The following is a 25628-nucleotide window of genomic DNA, read 5'->3' as shown; positions in this document are numbered from 1 at the left end:
CGCTGTCTCAGGTGGTTTCTCCCTGGCAAGCTGAAACCTTACTTTCCCAGCAAGCTCCTAAAAAAGCAGGATTGCTTTTGCAAGTCTGTTGCAACAGTCCTGACCAAGAAAAAGGCAAGCAGTCTGCAAACTTTTTCATGCCTGTTCACTCGTTCTCCAATGTCCAGCCTCTTCCAGGACACCAGATCCAATCTTTGTTAGACTTTCAAAAATGCTTTTAAGTCAAACTTCCTCTTAATTCACCCCCCCCCCCCCATGAAATCTGTTCTCCTATATGTCATGAACAGCCAGAGCACCCTGCTGGGGCAGCCATCTCACCAGCTCCCTAAAACGCAGCTGTATTTGGGAGCCCTCTCTGTAGGAAGTAAGGCTAATACTTAGTTCCCAGAAGATGAGGTGTGGTTTTAATGAGCTCATTCAACGGGGTGGAAGCGGGAGTGGTTCCATGTTTCTATTTTTAAAATACTTATAAAGATCATCCCTTGTTGCTCAAAGACAACAGAAGAAGGAGAGAAGTCTCTCACGTTACCATTAGAGATAACAAGGGCGACAACCTGGTTCCCAGAAAAAAAGCTACAGCCCTTTAGACTTCAGTTTTCTGCACACGTTGCCTCTCCCCAGTCAGAGCGGCAAAGGCAAAGTTAGTCCCTCCCTCCACGACCAGAAAAGCCCCGGCGCCCAGAAGGGCTTCTCCTCCGGCCCCTGGGGACCCCTTCACCGCCCGAGACCACCTGGACGGTTCCAGGGGTTGGTACGCATCCCGCGTTATTCATGTCACAGCACTCCGGGAACTAAAATAATTGGGTGGGGGGGGGGGGGGATTTAGTGCCGACATAGTCCGTCAGCCCTGGCCGTTTATTTGCTAGTTCGGCTCACTTTTACTGATGGGCTCAGCTACTTGTCAATCACTTTTTCAGCCTCATCCCTGCCTGACCGGAAGCACAAAGAAATGATAGGAGTTAAGGTCCTACGAGGGCCTTGCTTCTCACCTACGCTAGCCTAGGTCCGTCAGCAATTTTCAATAGGACTCCTCTGGATCGGAACAGCAACTCACTTTCCACAGAAGAAACGTGGAAAGCTCTAGAGCGGGTCCGACGCCGTTTTGAAAGCGCGGGGGTAGAATGAGAGTGGGTACTGGAAAAGACCGGGCGTGGACTCAGAGTCGTGGGGCTTTTGAATGTGGGCTCTCTGCCTGGGACGCCCAACATCCTGGTCGGTAAGACCCAGAGAATATCCACCTTACATTCTCTCTCTTTCTCCGGGCCGTCTTGCAAAATGTCTGGTTTATGGTGGGTGCTTGATACTAGGGGAGTACTGAGAGGCGAGGGGGTAGTGAGTTGCGACTCAGGTATTGGGAATGCCCTGCAGAGTGGATTTCGTGGACAGAGGCGCTATTTTCCCTAGAACTCGCTTCCCGCTTCACCTGGAGGAAACAATTTCCACTCAACAAGGAAGAATACTATGAACACACTTTGATCTTCCCAAGCTGTACAGAAAACCCCAGACTCGCCGCGGGGGTTAGGAGGGGGCGATCAGTACAGGTACATTTCGTAATGGGACGGTGCCGCCAAACAACCCGTTCCAAGAAAGGCTGCAGAGAACGAAACCAGGTTTTGCTGGCGGAGGACACCGGCCCCTCTCCAGGTGCTACACCACCAGGTTCTGGCCCACCTTGCGGCAACCTCTGCCAAACCTTTATACGGGGGGCCGTGCGTGCGGACCACGGATCCTGGCACTCACTGTGCGTGGACGTGAACCGAAACCTGGCAGGGCGAACGGCGCTACCCGCCGTCGGGTGCACGGACGCGGTTCTGAGAGAAGGCCAGAAGCCCACTGCGCCTCGGTCCTCCGGAGCGTGCGGGTGGGCGCAGGAAAGGGCCAGGGCCGCTCGCCCTCCCCGCCGCGGCCCAGGACACCGGAGTAGCGCGGAGGGCGCCGGCACATTAGGGACACGATCTTCTTTCCGGGACTAGGAAGGGGTGCAGAGGCGCGGTCGCGGGGCGCCTTACACCACCAGGTTGTCGGGTCCCCAGGTCCGAGGGAAAATCCCTAGGTGTCCCAGGCCCTGGACTGGAGCCGCGGCTGCTGTCCCGGGGCCCCTCGGGTGGCGTGGCGAGTAGCCACTCCAGCGCTCGGCCGGCGCCCCTCCCGGCGCCGCGCTCTGCTCCTCCCTAGTCCAGCCTTCCGCTCCGCCCGGGCGCCCCGAGGACAAACGGCGAGGGGGGGGGAGGGGGACGACGGAATTTCCCAGAGAGGGGGCTCCGGCTTTCCCGCAACGCGGCAGTCTGTTTCTGTTTACGGAGTGAAAGGGGAAATGGAAAAGGCGGGGAGGCGGCGGCTGGCGTCCGCTGCGCCGCCCCTCGGCCGGCTCAGACGCCGTGAGTCAGGGGCGGACAAGGGCGGCCTGGGAGGACAGCCTGGGCTGGAGGTCCCGCGCTCACTGGTGCGCTCGGGTCGGGACGACGCGCCACGCTCCGGGATCGGTCGCCCTGGCTCCAGCTTCCGCTGCCGCCGGACCTCGCCGTCCCCGCGCGCTCGACTCCGGGGGGGGTGGGCCACCGGAGGCGCACCGAGCCGTCTGGGGGCCGCGGCTGCAGCGCTCCGCCCGCCAGGTAACCCTCCGTTCGGCGACTTCTGGGTGTCTTTGTGGTGGCAGCCCTCCAGGGAGCCCCGACGGTCGAGCGCGGGTGCCCCAGGCCGAGGGGTGAACTCCCGGGCTCCCGGAGGTGGGGGCGTACCCGCCGGCCGCGCTACTGCGCTTCCGCGGTTCTCTCGCGTCGCGGCTGCCGCCGGCACAGCTGGAAAGCACCTTGCGCAAGGGTCTCACGGGGTGCAGACTCCGACTCCTCCCCCTTCCTCCGCCTTCCCGGATCCCTAACGCGCGAGCAGTGCCGGTCTGGGCAGTGCGCGGGGACACAGAGACCCTCTGTCACCGCGCCTCCCGCCGAATACACCGCCCGGCCTGCTGCACTCTCCCCGCCGACGCCGGTGAGTGCGCCTCGGAGGCTGGGGACCCGGCTGCCGCCCGCCCAAATCGTGGGGGCTTTTTATAATTCACAAGCCCTTGGTAGGCTTCCCCGGCTTTAAAGAATAGGAGGAGGGGAGTGGGGGCGGCGGTTGACGGAGCAGAGAACTTTTTGAATAGCTGAAACTTAATTTCATGCTTATGTAACCCGGACGCTATTCTGTGACTAAAGGGTCGTTATAGAAGAACGTGAATGCTGGGCTTTCGGTCTAAGAAGAAATGTTGAGGGGAGGGTCGTAATGTGATATCAGGACTCCAAAATTCTTTTAGTTCTGGGCGGAGAATGACGATTAGAAAGAAGAACGGCGTGCACAGAGATTGCCCCAAAAGTTAGTAAGGAAGGCCAGGAGCTGCCTTTAAGAGAAACGGCTATTTCACTTTTGGAAAGACATTTTGGCACGGAATAAAGAACTCCTACTAAAAACAGGGAAAGAAACACGACTACAGTTGCATTAGGTATCTGTGGCCTGTGTCTCATGTATTTGCCAAGTAGAATATAATCTGAGTCCAGCAGACGCCCCCAACTCTCATGGATTGAGGTTTGTATGCAGTACTTGTGACAGCTGGCCCTTAAGGCCTTTTTCTTACAAGGAAAATTGGATAGTTGAGGTGTCTAGAGGTTTTGAAGCAGAGTGGCTGTGCTCCTATATAGCTAGAATGTGTAATTCTGGGGCTTTTGGAGAAAAAATATAATAAGAGATATGCCCTGAGGGGCAACGTACTATTTTGGCAGTAAAATCTTTTAAATGGGAAGTAACCAAAGGTATAATTATCCTTTGTTAGGCAGAGGTTTATATCTATAATCTTGGCCTTTTTTCGTTCACACTTGCTAGGAATTTCTCCACTTTTGTTTATGTAAATGGAAGTAGCCAAGAGTGTAACATTAATGAATAAGAGTAGGATTTCCTCTTGGTGTTATTGCTGATTTCTGAAATAACTCGAAGCAAATCATTTTGACAATATCTACCCATTTCTCCATTTCTAAGATGGTTGTAGTTGTCTACTCCATTGTCAAGTGGGGATTTTATGAGGATTTTTATAGTAAACTACGTGGGGAAGAGTCTTTATTGGTAAAGTAGAATACCTTCACAATCCAGTTTTTCTAGATGGCTACTGATCGGTATAACTCGGAAATCACTAGCATGTTGTCTGCTTAATGAAGGCCTGAAAGTGCTGAGGCTTTTTGCAGGGGCATTTAGCAGGCTGACTGGTCATCAGGGTTGCTGGGGTGTACTGATTTGCGTGACAGGAGCCCTGCTGTTGCTAAGGAATTACCCCTGGCATCAGTGTCCTACACTGCCCTCCCTCCCCTCTCCCCTCTCCCCTCTCCTCCTCCCTTCCTCCCTTCCTCCGCCTCTGCCTCAGCACATAACTTAGGGGTGTGTGTGTTCAGACCTCTTAGGCTTCACACATAAATGCTCCAGACTTTCTGCAGAACTTAAAAATCAAAACCTGTCTTTACTCACTGGATCAGCTGACTGACTTGTAAACTGTGTGGACTTTTTTTCTTTCTTTCTTGAGTCATGTTACTCCTGGGAACTTTATTTTCTCTCCAGCCAGCCATTAGCTAAGTCCTGGAGCCTTGGAACTTTTCAGCCACTGGGGTCCTCCATCTGGCTGGTTTTGTTTTAACTTCCTTCTCTCAGTAAATTCTACAAGCAGAAACTGCAACTGAATGGCCCAGTGAAATCAGAGTCGAATGTTCCTCCGTGAACCTAAGCAATTCCTTTCCTAACTCAAGACTCCAGGAGCCTGAATCAGTCTTCCTCAAAGACACAGGAGATCTGTGAGGGGAACTTCCTTCGCTCTCTAGATGTGACCGTGGCTAACAGCTATCAAAGCATTTCAGAGGTTTTTGCTTTTTTGTCTTTGTCTCTTGTTCTCGATACAGCATTTAAACCCTTACTGTGAAGAAACGCAGGGAACAGGTCGCCGCACCCCATTTGCAGAGAAGAAAGGAGGCCTAAGCAGTATCTGCAAAGCCGGGACTTCTCTGTGCTGTGCACGTACCAGCAGCTACAGAAGGCAGAGCTCTTTGACTCTGCACCGGACACCTGACACACCTGAACTTCTTTAAACCTCACAACCGCCCTATGAGGTAGGTGCTGTTATGCCTCCATTCCACAGACAGGGGAAGTAGAGGTGCAGAGTGGGTAAGGTGCCTGCCTAGGAACGTGTAGGCCGTGAAGAAAGGGCTGGGAGTCCAGCCCAAGCAGCCTGAGTCCAGGTGGAATATCAGACTGCAGGATGCGAGATAGCATGCTTTCTGCAGAGAATGCTTGCACGGCAGAAAATGGTCATCAAGTAAGTGAATAGCGTCCCTGGATTGCCTTGGTCTTTTCTCAAATGAAATTGGCTCAGAGACCAAAAGTGGAGTGGTAGTCACGAGAGCTATAGGTGCTCCCCCCAACCCTCCAGGTGGAACATTTCCTGGAGCTTTGTACTTGAGCTCCTCAGATGGAGGCCTGTGGCTTTTAGCACTAAGTATTGAATGTGTTAAAGGTTTGTGCTTTCAGGAACCAGAAGCATCTTTCAGAGAGGTTTTCAGGAGCACAACAGTTTAAGTAGATGTTCATGCCTCTAAATTCTCTTAGATGTCTTAAATCCTTTTATCTTTAATCCTCTAGAATGGAATTGTTCTAAAATCCTGAGCAGCAGCATCATTTTTTTTTTTTATCCTGGGTTTACCTTCTTTTTCTCATTTACAGATCCCAAGATGTAGCACCTGATTTGCATACAAGAACTAAAATACAGTATTGGCTAATGTAGTTAGCTTAGCTGGCCTTACCTGCGTCTTGCTTAGGATAGATTCGGCTGTCCTGGCCTCTTTGTAATACCACAACTTCTAGAGGGTGATTGATCTAAATATTACATTAACTTTCTTGGGTCATTGAGATACATGCTTTGTACAATTAAAGAATTCTGGTCTCAAGAGGAGACAGCTGATTCATAGCTAAAAGAATCTTCCCCTTTCTCATAGGTCGCTGGCAGGAGGATTTGAGGCTTGTGGTCCCCAGTCTAAATGAGCTGTTTATTTGCATCGGAATTATTCCTGAAACTTGATCTATCATCATCAGTTTGCTTAGATTCGAGTCCATTTTACAGGCTTTTGGCTCCACGGCCTGAATTTTATTTGCCAAGTTAGCTCCTGAATTTGATAAGATAGTTCTTTTTCTTTATTTAAGAAAAAAAAAGTTTTTTTTTTTTTAAGATTTTGTTTATTTATTTCAGAGAAAGCGTGAGTGGTGGGGAGGGGCAGAGGCAGAGGGAGAAGCAGACTCCCCACTGAACAGGGAGCCTGATGTGGGACTGGATCCCAGGACCCTGAGATCATGACCTGAGCTGAAGGCAGCCGCTTAACTGACTGAGCCACCCAGGTGCTCCAATAAGATAGTTCTTTTTCTTTAAAGTCACCAGGGCATGGAAGCCACAGAGGTCTGTGTGGGGAGGGTTGCTCTCTTGGAGGAACAGTAGGGTTGGAAGCTGTCAAGGGCCAGGAGCCTCAGCTCCTCAGATTTCTGAGCCGCTCTTATTCGTGTTTATGTTTAGTGAAATTTTCAGTGGCTATAGCTCATGCCACCAGCTCAGTGAGTGAGTGAGTAAGGAGTAAGCTCTCTGGATCTCAAGTTTCCCTTCTGCAAAGTGAACGGCCGGACTTAAAGGTTATCTAAGGTCCCTTTCTTCACCATCTGTCAACTTGAATTTACACACACTGTTGACACAGAGCCCTCATTTTATAAACCGAGGCATATGGAAGCTGTTCCCAATCCTTTGATGTCATTTTCCCATTGATCTTAAAGGCAAATACAAATATGGTAACTGTTTGTCTTTTCTTTTGCAGACTCTCTAGAAAGCATAACAGTGATGGAGTACATGAGCACTGGAAGTGACAATAAAGAAGAGATCGATTTATTAATTAAACACTTGAACGTGTCCGATGTAATAGACATTATGGAAAATCTTTACACAAGTGAAGAGCCAGCAGTTTATGAACCCAGTCTCATGACCATGTGTCAAGATAGTAATCAAAATGAGGAGCGTTCAGAATCTCTGCTGCTCAGTGGCCAAGAGGTGCCTTGGTTGTCATCGGTCAGTTATGGAACTGTGGAGGATTTGCTTGCCTTTGCAAACCACATATCCAACACCGCAAAGCGTTTTTATGGACACCGACCTCAGGAATCTGGGATTTTATTAAATATGGTATGTTTTTTTCCTGATCAGTTGAGTACTGTGTGTTCAGCTTTACTCTTGCAGCTTCGTGTAATGCAGAGGGGCAGTTAAACTCGGTTTAGACTGGCTACCATGTACGACTTTTAAAAACATAGTATCTGTAAGAATCATCTCCATGTTAAAGATGCAAAAAAGGTCTTCATTCAAAGTTCCACTTAATCTTTTCCATGTGTCAGTGACAGTCGTACAAATAGGTCATTAAGAAGAATGTCTTTTAACTTAACAATTCATTAGAAAGCTCATTCATCAGGTAGGCAGAAGAAGACTTAATGAGAATTCTTCATCTGAGGGGAATCAATACTTTATCTTTAATTAATATTTTTGAAAACTGGATTTTTTTGCTCCTCTCTTGTCACGTCTTGGAATGTCACAATATTAATACTGGTTAACTTCAGTTCTTGCAGAAATATAGTTTGCAGGCAATAAATAGCAATGCATAGATTCACTCTCTTTAATTGGCAAAGTATGAATGACAAATGAGATATTTCCTTAGTCATACCAAGTATGCAAATAATCCAAAATATTGTGACAACACGTTGTCACAATAGTTGATCAGATGATGTGTTTGGGTGTGCCTGCGATTCTGGCAGTCTTAGTGTGTCAGAGGTGAATGTAGGTGTTGGCTAGAGGTCATCTAATCTTTTAAAAAGGACATTTTACAAAGGAGTAGGTAGTAACTTGCAAAATGTGCATATTGGCGGAAGTGACTCCTTTTCCTTTGGTGCTAGTTCTATGTGGCAAAATGGCTAATGTAGGGGGAGGGTCAGTGTTGAATGATTGGAGTCTGGACAGAGTACTTAACTTTTTTTTTTTAAGTAGTACATTCATTCAATTGAAAACAACACAGTAATTTAGGTCAGCTATGTAGTAAATTGTTTTGTTAGAAACCAGTTGTGTTTAGCTCCAGCTCAATTTGGAGCAAGATTACTTTTTGCATAGTTGCATGACTTGCTTTGGTCTGGATATACCAAACTGTGTTTAATAGTTGACTAAGTACTTTACCTTGAGAATATTATTTCTTCTTATACATGGAAGTAATACCGAACTAGGAGCACTACCTAATTTTCTTAACATTAGGACTACCTAATTTTCTTAACATTGTCATAAACAAAATATTTTTGCTTATAAATATGTAGAAACTTGCATTCATTTCTCCTGGCCCATCAGACTGAAGAGAGGTGGGCCATAGAACTTTACTGGGAATGTACAGAAGAGAGTTCAGGAAAATTATAAGGAATACAAAGAAAGAGCTTCCTAAAGGTTTTGGAGTGGGAAAAAAAAAAAAAAGCCAATGCAGAAAAGGAGAGAAACAAAGACATTACAAGGAAGTGCAAATTTTATCAGCAAAGGTTAGGAGTAAAATGTTGTCAGTCCCCGCTGTGGAGTCTATGCCCAATAAGTGAACAAATGCATATTCAGGAGAAAATTTAAGAATAAGACATATCATAAAAGCAGGGATCTTTAAAACTTTAAAAAGATTTTTAATTTAAAAATGATCAAGAATATAAAGCAAGAAGATTTAAAACCAGAGTGGAATAACAGGAGAACCTCAAAATCTGCAGGAATGCAGACCACGCCTCACTGGGAAAATCATCCCAGTGGTCGATGACTCTCGGGGCTGTGGTTGACTTTTCTGTCACTAAGTTAAGAATCGTATACATCCTATGACTGCTAGTAACCAATGCCAGGTCCGTGCTTTATAAATAATGGCATAGGAATCATGACTTGCCATGCTTGATCTTTGGCAGTTTGAGACAAGATGATGAAGGAGGCACGGTTTGCTTTTGGCTCCCACTCATCCTTATATGGTGCTCTCCTTGGAACCATCCTGTGTTTGAGATCTTTGTCTTCTTGAGGCCCTCCCCCTAAGACCCTATCAAAACTTTTCCATTCTGGGCTTCACTTGCTTTAATAAATGATCACTCATTATCTAACAGACAGACAGGCTGGTTCCAAGGTAAATTTCATCTATAAAGTGTATCTGCATATGGACCAAATGCCTTCATTCAAGTATTCATCCATTCACTTGCTAGACATAGGTCAGATATCGACAATGTATCAAGTACTTTTCCAGGTGCTACAGATCCAGTATGGAAGAGTCTGGGTTCTCTGGTAGCTTACTGCCTGGTGAAGGCCTGAGGTAAGTAGAACAGGTGATTATAATGCCGTGTGCTTCTTCCCGATACAACTACACCCTGATTGCTGTGGGGATGCTCAGACAGGACACCTCATGTGGCCACAAGGGAAGAGAGACTGCCAGAGATGCTTCTAAAAGGAACTGATGCCTAAACTGTTGAGTTGGAATCCTCCAGATAAAGGGGATGGAGAGTGGAGAGTGTTCCAGATGAGAATAGCATGTCCAAAGGCCCAGGAGCATAGAGACGTGGTGTGTTCCTGGCAGCCAACAACCATAAAGCCCATGGAGTTAATTAGACAGGGTGGAGGATCAGGAATTACAAAAATATCCTGCAACAGAGGCACGTAAAATGTTGGTCTGCACGTGTATATGCAAATGTGTGCTCTTTTTCTAAAAATATTTGATAAAGATTCTACCGACATCCAGCAGGACCTGGGGAAGAAACTTTAGGAGACCAACCTAGGCGTTGCTTGGTATGAGAGTGCTATGAGTTATTTACACTCTAGACCAATTCATAACCTGAGTGGGGAATGAATAACTGAAAATGGGTTGCAAAGACTGAACTCATTGGTGATTAGATGGGGAGCCGAAGGGCCCCAAAGGGTTCGCTCATAGATACGGGTGTGAGATGTGGGAATGCTGTTCCTCAGGGGTTAGTCATGGAGTCCTGGCTTCTCAGGGTTGGAAAAACCTTAAAGATACTTGAGTCAAGCCCTCTGTCTGATGCTTACATCACCCTGGTCATCATATCCAATAATTGTTGGAACATTTTGGTCTGTGCCTGAAAATCTCCTTTGACAAAGTTTATCACATACTGGGGCATTTAATTTCATATTTAGCCAATTCTGATTGTAGGAAAGTCCTCCCTCGTAATGCACTGAAGTCCGTCTCTGACTCTCCTTAGCCCTAGTCCTACTTTTTGGCCATAAAAAAGGTAGAGATGTCGAGTAGTGTGAGGATGAAGGCCCATGAATTACAGTGCCTGGGTATGTATTTCAGCTCTGAGATGGATTAGCTGTGTGACTTTGGGCTAGTAACCCCTCCACGGCTCAGTTTACTCATCTGTAAAATGGGTCACATCATAGCACTCACTCTGTGGGGCTGTTGTGTGGGACAAGTAAGGAATGCACGGGACCTGTTTACACAGAGTGAGTGTTGAAAGAGTGCAAGCCATTGTGGTAGCTGCTGTTGCAAATAATTGTTACTCTCTTTCTTTAGGACGGTCTTTCCAATACTTTAAAACTTGCATGTTCCCCACATCTTCTCGCTTCTGTCACAAACACTTCTCATTGTGTCTGCTACTTGTCACTTACCGGAGGGTTACTTTCATCCTCAACCTGGGCTGCACCCTCGGAACTCAAGCCCGGGTCAGTGCCTGCCTTACAGCCCTGAACTTGAACGTGGCAGTCCATTGAGTAGGAAAGAGCCACCTTTGCCTATGCCTCTAGATAATAGCCCAAGGTTGTATTTGTGTCCTAGCAGCCATATCCTACAGGTTCTTTATGGAATTTATTCCTATTAAAGTACTTAAGAATTTTTCTCAAGGCCTGCTGCTGGGCCCAGCATTGTTTAGTGTCACTAGTCTGGAGAAGGAACTCAAAAGCATGCTTATAACGTCTGCACTTGATGGTGGCTTTGGTTAAGCTGAAGAATTGGCAGACATGAGCAGCATAGAGTTCCATAGGATTATTTGGTAGGGTCCCTAAAAAAAGGAGAAGGGGGGGAAAAAAAAAACCATTGCAAACCCAAAGAGGGAAGGTCTAGGGCCAGGGGAAGAACCGGGGACTTTGCAGAAGTACTGACTAGTCTGTGCTCGCCTATCACACTGAATGTGTCAGGGCCTATCATCAAAGGAGAACCTGCCTTTGGAGGCATGTCCCTGGAACATGGGAGCTTATAAAACAGGGATGAAGGAACTTGCAGTATTCTATCTAAAGAGGCGAAGGCTGAGGTGCTCAGTGACTCGTAAATGTAGGATTAAAGTAACTGGCTTTTGATCCTGGCTGAGCTTTAATTCCTGTCTTCTGGAAGATAGAAGGCACACAGGAGCTCTGGCTTTGGGGTCAGACAGACCTGAGTTCCAATCCTGACTTTGTCATGGCCTAATGAGTTACTTAACCTCTTGAAACCAGTTTCCTCATCTGTAAAGTGGAGATAAAAATAGTACTTACCTCCCAGGATGGCTGGGAGATCTAGATGAGAGCTGAGCACAGTGCCCTCCTTATAATTAGCACTCATTGCATGGCTGCAATGAGTCTTCTTCATCCCTTGGGTCAAATTGGGCTATCACAGATTGAGCTGGACAAGAGTAAAACTTGCACGAATGAAACCCTGAGTGGATAGCTGGAGCCGAAGTGAAACAGGAAACGTAAATACTTAATAACAAGAACGAGGCAATGAGCAAGTACGGTTGAGTGCCGTGGGTATGGTTCTGTCTACATGTGGCAAGGGACTACATTTATCATGTCCTTAGCATGTTGTAAAAAGAGGACTTCAGTAACTTGAGGTGACACACTTCTTGAAAGGAGGTCATATTTCAAACAAGGCAAGACCCTGGGCTGTGGTGCTTCTTCATTTTCCTGCTAGGGCTCCACTCGGGGGCTGGCTCAGGGGAGTGCTCAGGAAATACTTCATTTTAAATGTAGTGACTTCACATCTCGAAGGATTGGAGTCGTCCTCCTCTTCATTCCCTGACTAAGAGCACATGCATCCATTTGTGGGGTACAGCTAAGATGAGTGGTAATGGAGCCTGAATGAATAACCCTGGGATTATTACAACTATTCTCTTGCCAGTGGCCTGCTGAGGGGCCCGCGCATCTGCCGATGAATCAGGTGTTCATTCTTTTCCCATGTGGTCCGCATTCCCCTTCAGCCTCTTCTGCACTTGAAATAACTTAATGTCATTTGAATAGTTTCACACTTCCTGAATTCATAATCTGAAGTCGTAAAGTTGCTAATTACACGGAGGCAAACCTTGTATTTTTGAGACCCTGTTCCCCTCGAGAGAACATGTAAACATATTGTAGGCATGTGCTCCAGGTCATAACTCAAAATAACATATCTTATTAATTTATTTTCATATTTATCATTATAATTCTTCCTCCTTTTATTTATTTATTTATTTATTTTTACTCTTAAAATTGAGATATACTTTATATGCAGTGAAATACACAGACCTTAAATGTCTGGTTTGTTGAGATTGGACAAAAGCATCCACACTGCTCCCAGGATATATGTCTTTTAATTTTTGAGTCAACTGGTTTTGAAACCACTTGTTCCCAGTGTTGGCCTGTTCAGGAGCTCTCGGAGGTTAAGGGTCATCTCTCTCGTTCACAGCTGCCCTCCTCGGCACCAAACACAGTGCCTGGTGCTTTTTATGCACTCAGTAAATACTAAGTGAGCAAGTAGATGAGAAATAATTCTGTCCCTTGCTTGATTTATGCAGCACTGTCAACTCATAGCTCTGGCATAACACCTTATTTTCCAGAATCCTCTACGATCATCAGTTTATTTCCATGCTCTCTCTCCGTATGCGTCATGTGTGAGTAATAGCTATGCAGACTAACAGGTTAGCACATTATAATTGGAAACGAGTCAACTTGCAGGCACAGTTTATATTTATGCAATCTTTATTTTCAGCCTTTTGGTCACAATAGTCATGTTCCCTTAGATAAATAATTTTTAAAATTTTGACAATTAATTACTCACCAGGAGGTGGAATACGATCAGGTCTGACCAGGGACATGTTTCTGTTACATGCTTTCTCTGGCTTGCTGAAGCTCTAAGTATAGTCTCCCTACACTGTTAGGATTACATAACAGTGACATTAATTTCAAACACTGCGTAGGAATGCAATTTAAAGTAACCAGTTTCTAAAGGTGTGTCTTTTTTATCTAAAGTAGCCAGTTTCTAAAGGGTGTGTCTTAGAAAAGGAGTCTGCTGGAATTCTCACCCTCCTGCCTGTTTGTTTTATCGTAGGTAATCACTCCCCAGAATGGACGCTATCAAATAGACTCTGATGTTCTCCTCATCCCTTGGAAGCTGACTTATAGGAATATTGGCTCTGATTTCATACCTCGGGGGGCCTTTGGAAAAGTGTACTTAGCACAAGATATAAAGACTAAGAAAAGAATGGCGTGTAAATTGGTATGTACTTTATAACCAGATATCCTGCGCCGTATGTATGTTTAGCATTGTGGCTCTTGTTTGCTTGCATTACTCAAAGGTTGTTGCCATTTGACTGGATCTTATGTAAGGGCGCCCTGTCCGAAAACATCCTTCTTCTTCTTTTTTTTTTTGGACTTGCTTGCTCCCTGGGGTTCAGTCCCTAAGTCTGTTTAAGTGCACAGTTGGTTTTAATCTAGTTTGCATTGATAAAAAAGAAAACACTGCTGGCTTCTATAGCAGGACCTTGGATAACGTCATCCCTCTGTGGTAGGGTGGAGTGGAGGGGAGCTCTCCTGCAGGAGCAAATCTGTGTGCTGCTCCTTTAATCCCACCCACAGGGAAGGGAACCAGGCAGGGAAGCCAAGCTGGAAAAGCCGCAAGGCTTCGCAAGACTGTAGATTAAAGGATTGAATATAAATAGACCAATTATTGCAAAGACCCTGTCTCTTCTTAAGTAGCCATTGCTGAGGCGTCCCTGCTTTGGAAGACTGCCGAAGCTGGACACGTACACACCCTATGACCCAGCAATTCTACTCCTATAGGCACACACCCAAGAGGCATGTGCACTTGCTCACCAAAAGCTATGCACTAGACTGTTCATCATAGCACTCTTTGTAATAGTCCCAAACTGGAAATTCTCCAGATGTCACAGTGTGATATATTTACACAGTGGGATACTGTACAGTGAAGAGAGCAAATGGTTTACAACTGTAATAATGTGGATGAATCTCATCACCATATGTTAAGCCCGAACAGCCAGATACCAAGTAAGATCTACTCTATGATATTCCACTTCTATACAGGCCAAAAATAGGCTAAACAAATCCGTGCTGTTGGAAGTCAGGATAGTGGGTGCCCTTGAGGGGCAGTGACTGGCAGAGGTCAGGAAAGGGTTTCTGGGGGGCTGGTAGAGTTCTGTTTCTTGATCTACATGGTGGTGACATGGGTGTGTTCAGTTGAAAATTCATTGAGTTTGATACATAACCAGTTTTATGCATTTTGGTATGTCTGTTTCACTTTAAAAGGTTTTAACAGTGCTCAAAAACTAATGATGTACTGTATGGTGACTAAGATAACATAATAAAATTAAAAAGTGATCCATATCCATAAAAAAAATAAAAAATAAAGTTTTTAAGAGTTCAATAAAATAAACTCCCTTTTGATTTGCCGAATCTGGCCATAGTCTATCTTATTGTAATTAAAAAAAAAAAAGACCAACAATATATTGGCCTCATTTGTTCCTTCATAAAGGTTTGCTAGAGTATCTGTTATCAAAAGAAAACAAGGAGATATTATAATAAGCCATTTGAAGCTTGCATTTAGAAGAGACACGTTCCAATTCTTTTAAGAGACTAGTGACATTTTAGAAAGGTCTTAGAACCAAAATGTCCTATTTTACAGTTTCATCACAAAAGGCATGAAAAAATAGCTTTGCAGGTTTGTTTTCCTTAGAGTACTTACATTTAATTTTTAAGCTGTATTTTTTTCTTAAAAGGAAAACCATGTAAGATGATTAACAACACTTAGAAGATTCAAAAGAATGTAGGTTGAAGAATGAGATCTCTTTCCTTGAGGCAACCACTGTGAATGAGTTCTTATACATCTTTCCAGAAAATTTCTATGGACATGTGTCATGTATAGCTTAAGAGATTTTTACAAATGGGAGCATAATACATGTACTTGCGCGTCTTGCTTTCTTCATCCGACACTGTATTTTGGAGACATTACATATCTATCTGCACTGAAAGATCGACTTTTTTCTTTATTAATGACTTTTGATTTTCCTTAGAATAGATTTTAAATGCATTGCCAGAGCATGAACTGTGGGTCCAAAGACATTATATTATTTCATAACAAGTGGAAATGTTGAAAAGACAACCTAAAATCTAGGTGCCATAGAAAGTACATGCAAAATAGATGGGAAATTATCTCTCTTTTGATTCAATTGTAAATAATTCTTTGGTTGGATTGCTACATTCTAAATGAAAATAATATTTTACATTTTGTTCTTATTTTCTTATTTTGAACTGTTTACCTAAAGCTGATGTCATGTAAAAGCAGGTTTGAACATTATTTTAACTTGGCAGTATAATTTCATGCAGATCATGATCTCCTTGAAGGCATTTATTTGCCCTCTGGATTGTGAGTTGACCTATCTCGTATATATTTTTGTCTAGAATCTTACTGGTATTTTTGTGTTCTAGATCCCAGTAGATCAATTTAAGCCATCTGATGTGGAAATCCAGGCCTGCTTCCGGCACGAGAACATCGCTGAGTTATATGGCGCGGTGCTCTGGGGTGAAACTGTGCACCTCTTTATGGAAGCAGGCGAGGGAGGGTCTGTTCTTGAGAAACTGGAGAGCTGTGGACCAATGAGAGAATTTGAAATTATTTGGGTGACAAAGCATGTTCTCAAAGGACTCGATTTTCTACACTCAAAGAAAGTGATTCATCATGATATTAAACGTGAGTTACATTTGGATGTGTAACCTCTTTGGCTTAGAGATGAGTTGGACAGGAGGCAGATGGGCTCCTCTCTTCAGTCTAAAGATCCTCGGTGGTGGGGAGGAGAGCTGCCCTTGAGGGCTTTTCACCTTCCTCGCCTGTGCTCCTGCAACATGTTTTAGCACCAAATGGGATCACTAAAGCTTTCAAAGTCATGAGGAAGGATGATTATCCAATTGTGGAAGATTATGGCCATACGTCTATTAAGTACTGGCTATGCCCTTGTTCATAAGGCTTTAAAAAATAGTAATGTACTTTAAACACACACAGAGTTACATAGTTCTTGCGAAACAAACAGCTTTTTAATTCTGAACACCATTTTGGTAATAATTCATTAAACAAGCCTTCGCTGACTGCTTTCTAGGAGTAAGAGATGGTGGGAAATGCACAACAAAGACCCACTATCAACCCTTAATATTTAATGCTACATTGAACTAACAAAACTTTTACTTTAAAAAAAAATGGGTATTTTACTTTTTCATTTTAGGAAAGTGGCATGATAATAATATGCTTATATCTTAGGATTTGAAAGTCCAGCTCTCGAGCATTATTATATTTTTCCAGCTTTATTGAGATATAACTGCCATAACATTGTGTAAGCTTAAGGTATATGATGGAATGATTTGCTATATGTATATATTGCAAAAAGATTACCCCAATAGGCTTAGTTAACACATCCATCACCTCACAGAGTTAAAATCGTGTGTGTGTGGTGAGAACTTTTAAAATCTACTCTCTCAGCTACTTTCAAATATATAATACAGCATTATTAACTATAGTCACCATGCTGTGTATTACATCCCCCAAAACTTGTTCATCTTATCACTGGCAGTTTGTACGCTTTGACCGCCTTCACCCATTTCCCCCACCCCCCCGACCCCTGGCAACTGCGATCTGTTCTCTCTTTTTTTTTTTTTTTTTTTAAGATTTTATTTATTTATTTGACAGAGAGAGACACAGCGAGAGAGGGAACACAAGAGGGGGAGTGGGAGAGGGAGAAGCAGGCCTCCCGCCGAGCAAGGAGCCCGATGTGGGGCTCGATCCCAGGACCCTGGGATCATGACCTGAGCTGAAGGCAGACGCTTAACGACTGAGCCACCCAGGCGCCCCTGTTCTCTCTTTCTATGAGTTCATTTGTTTTAGATTGCACAGACTAGTGAGATTCGTACCGTATTCATCTTTGTCTGACTTATCTCAGTGATTTCACTTAGATCTTCAAGGTTTCATCCATGTTGTTGCAAAAGGCAGAAGTCCATCCTTTTTTGTGGCTGAATAATATTTTATTATATATGCATATACACACACATCATATTTTCTTTATCCACCCATCCGTCATGGACCCTTAGGTTGCTTCCATGACTTGGCCATTGTATCTTGAGCGTTATTAGTGTGTTCAACCATTTACTCCCACATTGGCTGCACTCCTGGCACATATGAAGTGATTTTCACTTGAATTCTCACCTGGATTTATCCTCCTCTTTTGAATATAATATAGTCATCTCAGTAGGGAGCACATTTCAGTCTATTCTGATTTGGGACTCATCGTTTCAGATGATGTTTTTATTTTATTTATGGGTATACAGACAATTTTATACTAAAAAATGTCCTCTTTTTATAGCTAGCAACATTGTCTTCATGTCTACAAAAGCTGTTTTGGTGGATTTTGGCCTAAGTGTTCAAATGACTGAAGATATCTATTTTCCTAAGGACCTTCGTGGAACAGAGGTAATTCTATTCCCACAGGAAAAGTCAATACCTTTTTAAGAGTAAAATTTAAAAATGTTCTGGTGTTATTGCAGAAAGGACAAAAAAGGGGAGGAAAAACATTGCATCAAATGTTATTATTGAAACATATTTAATGAGCACTTGCTCTGTGCCACGTACTAATTTTAGCATTTTATTTATTTATTTTTTTTTTTTTTTTTTAAAGATTTTATTTATTTATTTGACAGAGAGAGACAGCGAGAGAGGGAACACAAGCAGGGGGAGTGGGAGAGGGAGAAGCAGGCTTCCTGCTGAGCAGGGAGCCTGATGCGGGGCTCGATCTCAGGACCCTGGGATCATGACCTGAGCTGAAGGCAGACGCTTAACGACTGAGCCACCCAGGCGCCCCTAATTTTAGCATTTTAAATTAATTATATTATTTAATCCTTGTTACAATGCTATTATTAGTAAATACTGTTATTGTAGGCAAATACTATTATTTACAATAAGGGAATAAGCTTGAAGAAGTTAAAATAAATTGCCCAAAGTTACTCAGCTAGTGACAGATCTGGGACTTAAACCAATTTTTTTTGGAGTCTAAATTCTAACTACTATGTAACTTTTTAATATAACTAATGTATATATTCTTAGTATAACATGTATATGTATATATATATATATTCTTGGTATAACTAAGTATTATTGTTTTGGTTCAATTATAGTCATAATTGTCATAGTCGTTAATAATATATATTGAGGAACAACAATATTTTAGGCTTATCTTTAATTCTAGAGAGCCTATAATAAACGTCAAATTTATTATACCACAAATAAATTGTATTTAAAGATATAAACTAGCTCTAATATTTATTTCATTTGTGAAGCAAAAGCAAAACCAAACCACAAACTTTTCTGAATATAAATGAGGTTGTGAGGAATGCATACATGGGTTTTCAAATAATATATTTAATTTAACATATACATGATTGGGCTGAAGAGTGGATTCATGTAGAAGCATCTGTTGAGCATCGCTATGCGTCAGGCCGTTGTGGGTATCAGGAGCACTGGCCAGGGGTCAACAAGGACTGTGGACTTGGTGGTACTTCAGCAACCCCCACTCTTTGCTGAGAGGACCTATTTTAAATTTACCTGAATTATTAAAAAAGCAACAGTTTAGTTCATAGTAGATTATGATGGGCGTGGGGTTGGATGCAACTGGGAAGGTAAATGGGAGTGGAAGCTGCCTCCCTGGCCCATGCTTAACTATCAGACCCTCCCAGCCCCATGCCCTCTCTCTGCTCTAAGTGCCCCCAGCAAATGGAGAGAAGGCACTTGGCTGCGCCTTTGCCTTAAGATTACTAGGTCAGGGGTCGGCCCGGCTCATGACCTCAGGGTCCTGGGATCGAGTCCCAAGTTGGGCTCTGCACTCAGTGAGGAGTCTGCTTGTCCCCCTCTGCCCCTACTGCCCTCTCAATTAAATAAATAAAATCTTCTAAAAAAAAAAAAAGATTACCAGGTCAGTCTTAGTGTTCAACCAAATGACAGCCCTTAGTCTAGCTCGTAGATATATTGCACTGAACCCAATTGCAGTGCAAAAACAAGCAAACAAGTAATCATCGTCTGAAACCAAGATTGTATTAGTTTTTTCTTAATTCTCTCAAAGCAACAACTCTCCTGGGAAGCAGAAGAAATTGCTGGTATTACTGAAGTTATTCTGTAAAAAACTTGAGGAAGGATCCTCGATAGTTGTCTTTGAGTAGAATGATATTTAGAAGAGAAAACTGTAGACTTCTTTAAAAGAATGTTTTAGTCCCCAGATCTTAAGAATACTTCACCGAAGCACAAAATCTAATAAGACTTAATGCTTATGACATGTTTTTTTTGGAAAATGTTTCAGCATATTTTGGCATTAGTCAGAAGTTCAGATATGTGACATTCTACCCTTTTTCCTGGAGCCAGTTTGAGAAACAAACTATTTATGGTATTAAAGATAGAAAATACCTTTCTCTTCCCGGCAGTGTGATCAAATTGAACATTTTGCAATGGCTGGACAAAGAAATGTCTTCCCTGGGATTCTCTAACAGAAAGAGAGCGTGTGCTTGAACATGAGATAATAACATAGTGTTTACTCTAAATAGTATTTTGGATTGAGTTATTTTCAGCAAATGTAAATTGCTTTTTACAAAGCACTAAACTGACTTTGATGTTGAGAGTTATAAACTTTCTTCAAATCAGCCTGCATTTACTATCTGTATGGTGCTCACCAGTCAAAGTTTGATAACGGTGTGAAATCCCCGTTGAAAGCTTTCAGCGAGCTTATTTTAACTCTTCCTAGTTAAAGAGCCAGTAAGATGTTGTTAGTCAAAATCAACCATGTAGACTTACTTTCCTTTGGAACTTGATCACTTGACTGCTGAATAGCTGTAGATGATTGCTGATCCCTGCAGTGTAGCTGGTCTGTGTTTGGTCTCTCCCAGCATTCATATTCAGAACATTATACTGTAACCATAAAATATAAGCACAGGGTTAATCTGGCATATATTTAACTTACTGTTTTTTAATTACATCATACAGAGAAAAATAATGAATGTAAATAGCTAATTAGAATTACCTTTTTTTTTAAGAGAGGGAGGGAGTGGGGATAGAGGGGGAGATGGAGAGGGAGAGAGAGAGAATCTTAAGTAGGCTCCACACCCAGCACGGAGCCTAACGTGGGGCTTGATCTCACGACCCTGAGATCATGACCTGAGCTGAAATCAAGAGTCAGTTGCTTAATCGACTGAGCCACCCATGTGCCCCTAGAATTACTTTTATAGCGTGATTCTTTTTTAAAAGTTCTTATTTTCTTCTGAGTCTGTGTTTGGGCTTACTTGATGTAAGTTAACGTGTCATCATCACATGCACGCGCGCGCTCGCGCACACACACACGTGACACATTTCTAATAAATGTGTTGAGAGGTGAAGGCCTCGACCCCCGGACATATAGGTTCCCTTGCTCCAGTGCCCATGCCTGAGGCTGTGCAGGTCTCAGAGAGCCTTGCGTGGTTCCCACCGGGCCTGTTTCATGCTTGCAGTCAGCCAGCCTGAAGAGTTCTCGAACACCATGCCCCATTGCTCTGGCTCAGGTACGGGCTGCGGAAGCAGGAGCTCTGAGCCATGGAACGCTGGGGGATCTGCCTGGGGGGGGGGGGGAGCAGCTACGTCACCAGGTGGAGAGAATGCTGCATCCCCAAATGTGACGTCCCCGGGGGCCTCCAGAGCCCTGTATACAGAGCCGCTGTGGGTTACACCAACAGTAAATACTTTGCCTGATCTTTGCTTAGGAGGGCAAACAAGGGGAGAGGAGATACACATCCTCTATGGGCAGATAATCCTTCCCACTGCATGTGTTTAACTTTGTAATTATATTTAGTAAGAAAGTCTGTGGGGATCCAAATGCTCTGCCTTCACTTCAGGAAATGTTTGAGAACAAGGAGCTCAGTTTAGCCTGTTCGTTGAGACAGACAGACAGAATGAGCAAGGGAACAAAAGCAAGCCAGCCAGGAAGTGTGTTGTAGGATGGTGTTGAATATGGTTAGGATGGGGAAACTGGGAAATTTTCCCAGTTTTTGTAAGCCGGTTTTTTTTTTTTTTTTTTTTTTACTTACTGTCTCTGAAATATATTCCAGGAACACTTACCCCTTTCTCCATATTCAGATGATGGGCAGCATAAACATTTCTTAATGTTAAATATTGATAATTAAGATTTTAACTACGGTATCTGTATCAGCCATAAATACAGATCATTGGTCACCAGCATTTGCTTGCTTTTTCTTTCTTTTTTAAGTTTATAAGCAGAGACTTCTTAGAAGAACTGTTTCTGAAACTAGCCCTGCTTTTCCAGCCTGAAACCAATTTTAAAATGGCATGCATTTAATATTTAGTCACCGGGCTACGTGGTGGTAGAAATAAGGACCACTTTTACAACATTACACTCGAAGTGCTTCTCTCCCATGTGATTGGTGTTAATACCCAATGGATCTCTGCCACCTTTTATCACGGCAGATAAGTAGAGGTTTGGCAATTTAATGACAAACGTGAAGACATGTATTTGTAGTATCCATTTAAATATTGAAAGGAATTTTTTTTTAAAGATTTTATTTATTTATTTTTGTGCTCGTACGTGAGAGAGCATGTGTGTGTGGGCGCATGAGTGGGGGGGAGGGGCAGAGGGAGAAGCAGGCTCCCCGATGAGCAGGAAGCCTGATACAGAACTTGATCCCAGAACCCTGGGATCATGACCTGAGCTGAAGGCAGACACTTAACTGACTGAGCCACACAGGCGCCCAGAATTGGTGTTTTAATAGAGAAGTTAAGCCTCGGTCAGTGCCTTCCAGAACCTTGATGAGTGGGTGTCCCAGATGGGTTCTTGGCTGCAGGCCCATGGCTGCCAGGTCTACCTGTGTGTTCAGTATGTGGAAAAAGAGTGTTCTTCATTAGGCTGCAGGGACACCTCAGGCCAAAGCTGCCTGACCCCCCTCCACCCCCCAAGGGTGTCCCTCTCCCTAGCTTCAGGGAGCACAGCTGTGACATGCTCTTCTGGAGGGCTGAAATGTGCAGTAAATATGGTAAAGGTGGATGAGCCAGCTTCCAGAAATGGATGAGGGAAATGGACACCCCAGGAGATGGGGGAGAGTCAGACTGATGTTTTGTCCTTCTTTTTTAGATTTACATGAGCCCAGAGGTGATCCTATGCAGAGGCCATTCAACCAAAGCAGACATCTACAGCCTGGGAGCCACACTCATCCATATGCAGACGGGCACCCCGCCTTGGGTGAAGCGCTACCCTCGCTCAGCCTATCCCTCCTACCTGTACATAGTAAGTGGGGGTCAGCCAGGGCTGAGGGTGCAGGGGAGGTCTACCTGCTCAGGAGAGCTGCTGTCCCTCTTGGAACACACCCGAGTGGGATGATGTGAACTAGTAACTCAGGAGGCGAAGCTGAAAGTTCTTCCTACATGGAGGAAAGTCCCATTCCCGCAAAGAAGGCATTGCTATTGCAGTGGGAATTGGCTAAAATGTGCGTTGGGCATAAATTATATGCTATTCTGTTATTCATGACTCATAAAATGCCACTTAGGAGAGTCTGAGTAGCGTAAATGTCTGAGCCAAAGAAACTGTGTATATGTGCTTTGAACACTTTCGTAGAAGAGAGATGAGATTATAGATCCCCAAGCCAGCATGGACGTAATGAAACATGCCACTTCCATTTTACCACTGAGAGATCACAGAGCAGATCCTTCCCCTTTACAGCACAGTGACCCTTGAACTTCATTCACCCAAAGGATGGGTTTAACTCGGGGTGATTATGGAATTAAAGGGAAACTCGTGTAAGGGCATGACTGTATTCGCTGCAGGGCATGTAGTGGGAAACAAATAACTTTCCAGGTCTTGTTCACTAGAACACTTGAACTGTTGAGGGTGTCTTTTCATACCGTTGGTGCTAAGAGAGCTGGTGTGTTGCTAGATCCACAAGCAGGCGCCTCCGTTGGAAGATATTTCGGATGATTGCAGCCCTGGCATGAGATTGCTGATAGAAGCCGCCTTGGAGAGGAACCCCAATCACCGCCCGAGGGCAGCAGACCTACTCAAACACGACGCCCTGAACCCCCCCAGAGAGGATCAGCCACGCTGTCAGAGTCTGGACTCTGCCCTCTTTGAGCGGAAGAGGCTGCTGAGTAGGAAGGAGTTGGAGCTTCCTGAGAACATTGCGGGTATGGACACCTGCTGTGTGCAGTGCCCCTTGCTTCCCTTCTTTCTCTGTCTACCTCAGACTGCCGACGTTGTTCACGAAAGCAGTGGAAAGAAAATGCAGTGACTTCTTGAGTGCCATAAGTTGTCTAAGAAGTCTCAGCAAGAATGTTATTTAGCAAAAGCATTGAAAAAAAAATTGGCTAAATGACCAGCAAATCATAACATGTTTCAGCACAAATGTAGGTAACAACAGTCCTTGAGAATCGCCTCTGACTTGCTTTTTTGCACTAGGGAGTATCATTTGCCTTTAAAAACAAATCAAGCCTGGCAGTCTTGCTTGTTGGTTCTGAACAGGGTTTTATTTCATGCAATTACGGTAAACCACGCCAGTCCTTGGTTGGAGACATCAGGGCACTGCTCCTGTACAGATAAAATATTGAGTTTGAAGTCAACTTGCATTTTTGTCTTCCTCTGCTTAAAATCTCCTTGCCAGCTATGAATCTTTCCCACTTAGCAAAGTCAGTACACATTCCAGGAACATTGAATATGCACGGAGAGGGTTTCTATTTTTATTCCTGAAATCTGTGGCATTCTTAATCCATTTAGGTCCAAACCCAGATGTCAAGCCTGGAATGTTTATTTGCATTTCATCCTCTTCTTGTCTGACTTTTCTGTATTTAAAGAGAACCATCTGGGGTGTTGGAAAACATGCCAGAATTTCTAGCTAATTTCTTGTCCTCATTGACTCTTTTTCGAACCCTTTCGTCTATGTCATATTACATAAACTAGCCCACAGTCTATAACTCTAAGTCTGTAGGTTTTTAATTAAACCATAGCTTGAATGCTGTTTGATTAGGGCCAAGTGTTCGTTGTTATTTTTTTTTCCCCCAGAAAAAAACAAGTATTTGTTGTTGAGCATGTCACCTGGTCATTAATTTTAGTTTTTTCAATGTTTCCCTTTCCAGATTCATCATGCACAGGAAGCACTGAGGAATCTGAGATGCTAAAGAGGCAACGTTCTCTCTACATAGACCTTGGGGCCCTGGCTGGCTATTTCAACCTTGTACGGGGTCCACCAACACTAGAATATGGCTGATCGGTGGCATCATTTGCTCTAAATAATTAAGACTCATCACTGGGCTCCTGGAAGCTGGTTCTGCTGACTCGACACCGGGGCTCTGTATAGGGAAGCGGATATGGGCTCCCTGTGACTCATGAATGTGACTCCACGTGGCTCCCATGGGTTTGATTCGTGAAGCTGCCTTGGTAGCCCCCAGTCTAAAGGTTCTCATGTCTCAGGTGGTGTAACTCAAAGGAAGTTGAGAGTTCGTAGAAGGATCATTTCTGGTGACTGATTCCATTCACTGTGCACTTTGCTCAAAATGTTAAAAATACCGAGGATATCACGAGGATAATGTCTTAGCCTGAAATTACTATTCTTGGTTCTAATTTAAGGATGAGAACTTCATTTAACTCAGAATAGTTGTTTTGTATATATTGGTGTATATTATATGATAACTCCTTGAGCCTTTGTAGGTAGGTTCTAGTATAAATTAAAGTCATTGTATTTTGGGTGGATAGAACAACTTGAATATTATAGCAATAAGCTGGACTAGTGTCTTAAAAATGGCTGATTATTTAGGAGCCATCTGACAGCAGACCACTAGTGACAGGTTCTGTTATGTTCCTATGGAAACATTTTGTACTGTATATGCTATGCTTAAAACATTTAAAACATGATGTTTTGAATGTGGATAAAACTGTGTAAACCACATAATTTCTGTACATCCCAAAGGATGAGAATGTGACCTTTAAGAAAAATGGAAACATTTCTAAATTCTTAATGATGCTACTTTTGTAACTCTTCTGACTCTACTTTCTTCTAAGCATTTGTGTATTAAAATAGCATACTGTGTATGTTTTCTATCAAATGCCTCCATGAATCTTTCTTACCTATACATATATTTTTACCATTGTTAATATGTGAGTATTCCCACTTAAAGTATGTTTTTACATCACGCAAATGAAACCAACACTTTTATCCAGTATAATTGGTCAAATCAACCGAATAAACTCAGTATTTTACCTTAATTCTTGGAAAGAGTGTGATTCTCAACTGGGACTGGGGG

General features: G+C 43.7%; 1 protein-coding gene across 2 annotated transcripts; it reads left to right on the top strand.

Moving 5' to 3' along the window:
• Positions 1 to 964: 964 nt before the first annotated feature.
• Positions 965 to 25628, top strand: MAP3K8 (mitogen-activated protein kinase kinase kinase 8). 2 transcript variants are annotated; one of them, XM_032395871.1, is made up of 9 exons: positions 965 to 1216; positions 4917 to 5123; positions 6867 to 7225; positions 13371 to 13538; positions 15764 to 16025; positions 17683 to 17789; positions 22474 to 22626; positions 23273 to 23519; positions 24465 to 25628. In XM_032395871.1, exons 3-9 carry the CDS (start codon positions 6890 to 6892, stop codon positions 24593 to 24595), a joined length of 1404 nt encoding a protein of 467 aa, XP_032251762.1. In that variant the 5' UTR covers positions 965 to 1216; positions 4917 to 5123; positions 6867 to 6889; the 3' UTR covers positions 24596 to 25628. The 2 variants fall into 2 exon arrangements, with proteins under 2 accessions (XP_032251762.1, XP_032251761.1); XM_032395870.1 differs by lacking the exon at positions 965 to 1216 and adding an exon at positions 2794 to 2988.

This window comes from Phoca vitulina, unplaced genomic scaffold, assembly GCF_004348235.1.
Source record: "Phoca vitulina isolate PV1807 unplaced genomic scaffold, GSC_HSeal_1.0 scaffold88, whole genome shotgun sequence".
In the NCBI taxonomy this organism is placed as follows: Eukaryota; Metazoa; Chordata; class Mammalia; order Carnivora; family Phocidae; genus Phoca; species Phoca vitulina.
The sequence above is the reverse complement of the archived record's forward strand: the minus strand, read 5'-3'. Positions and strand labels throughout refer to the sequence as shown.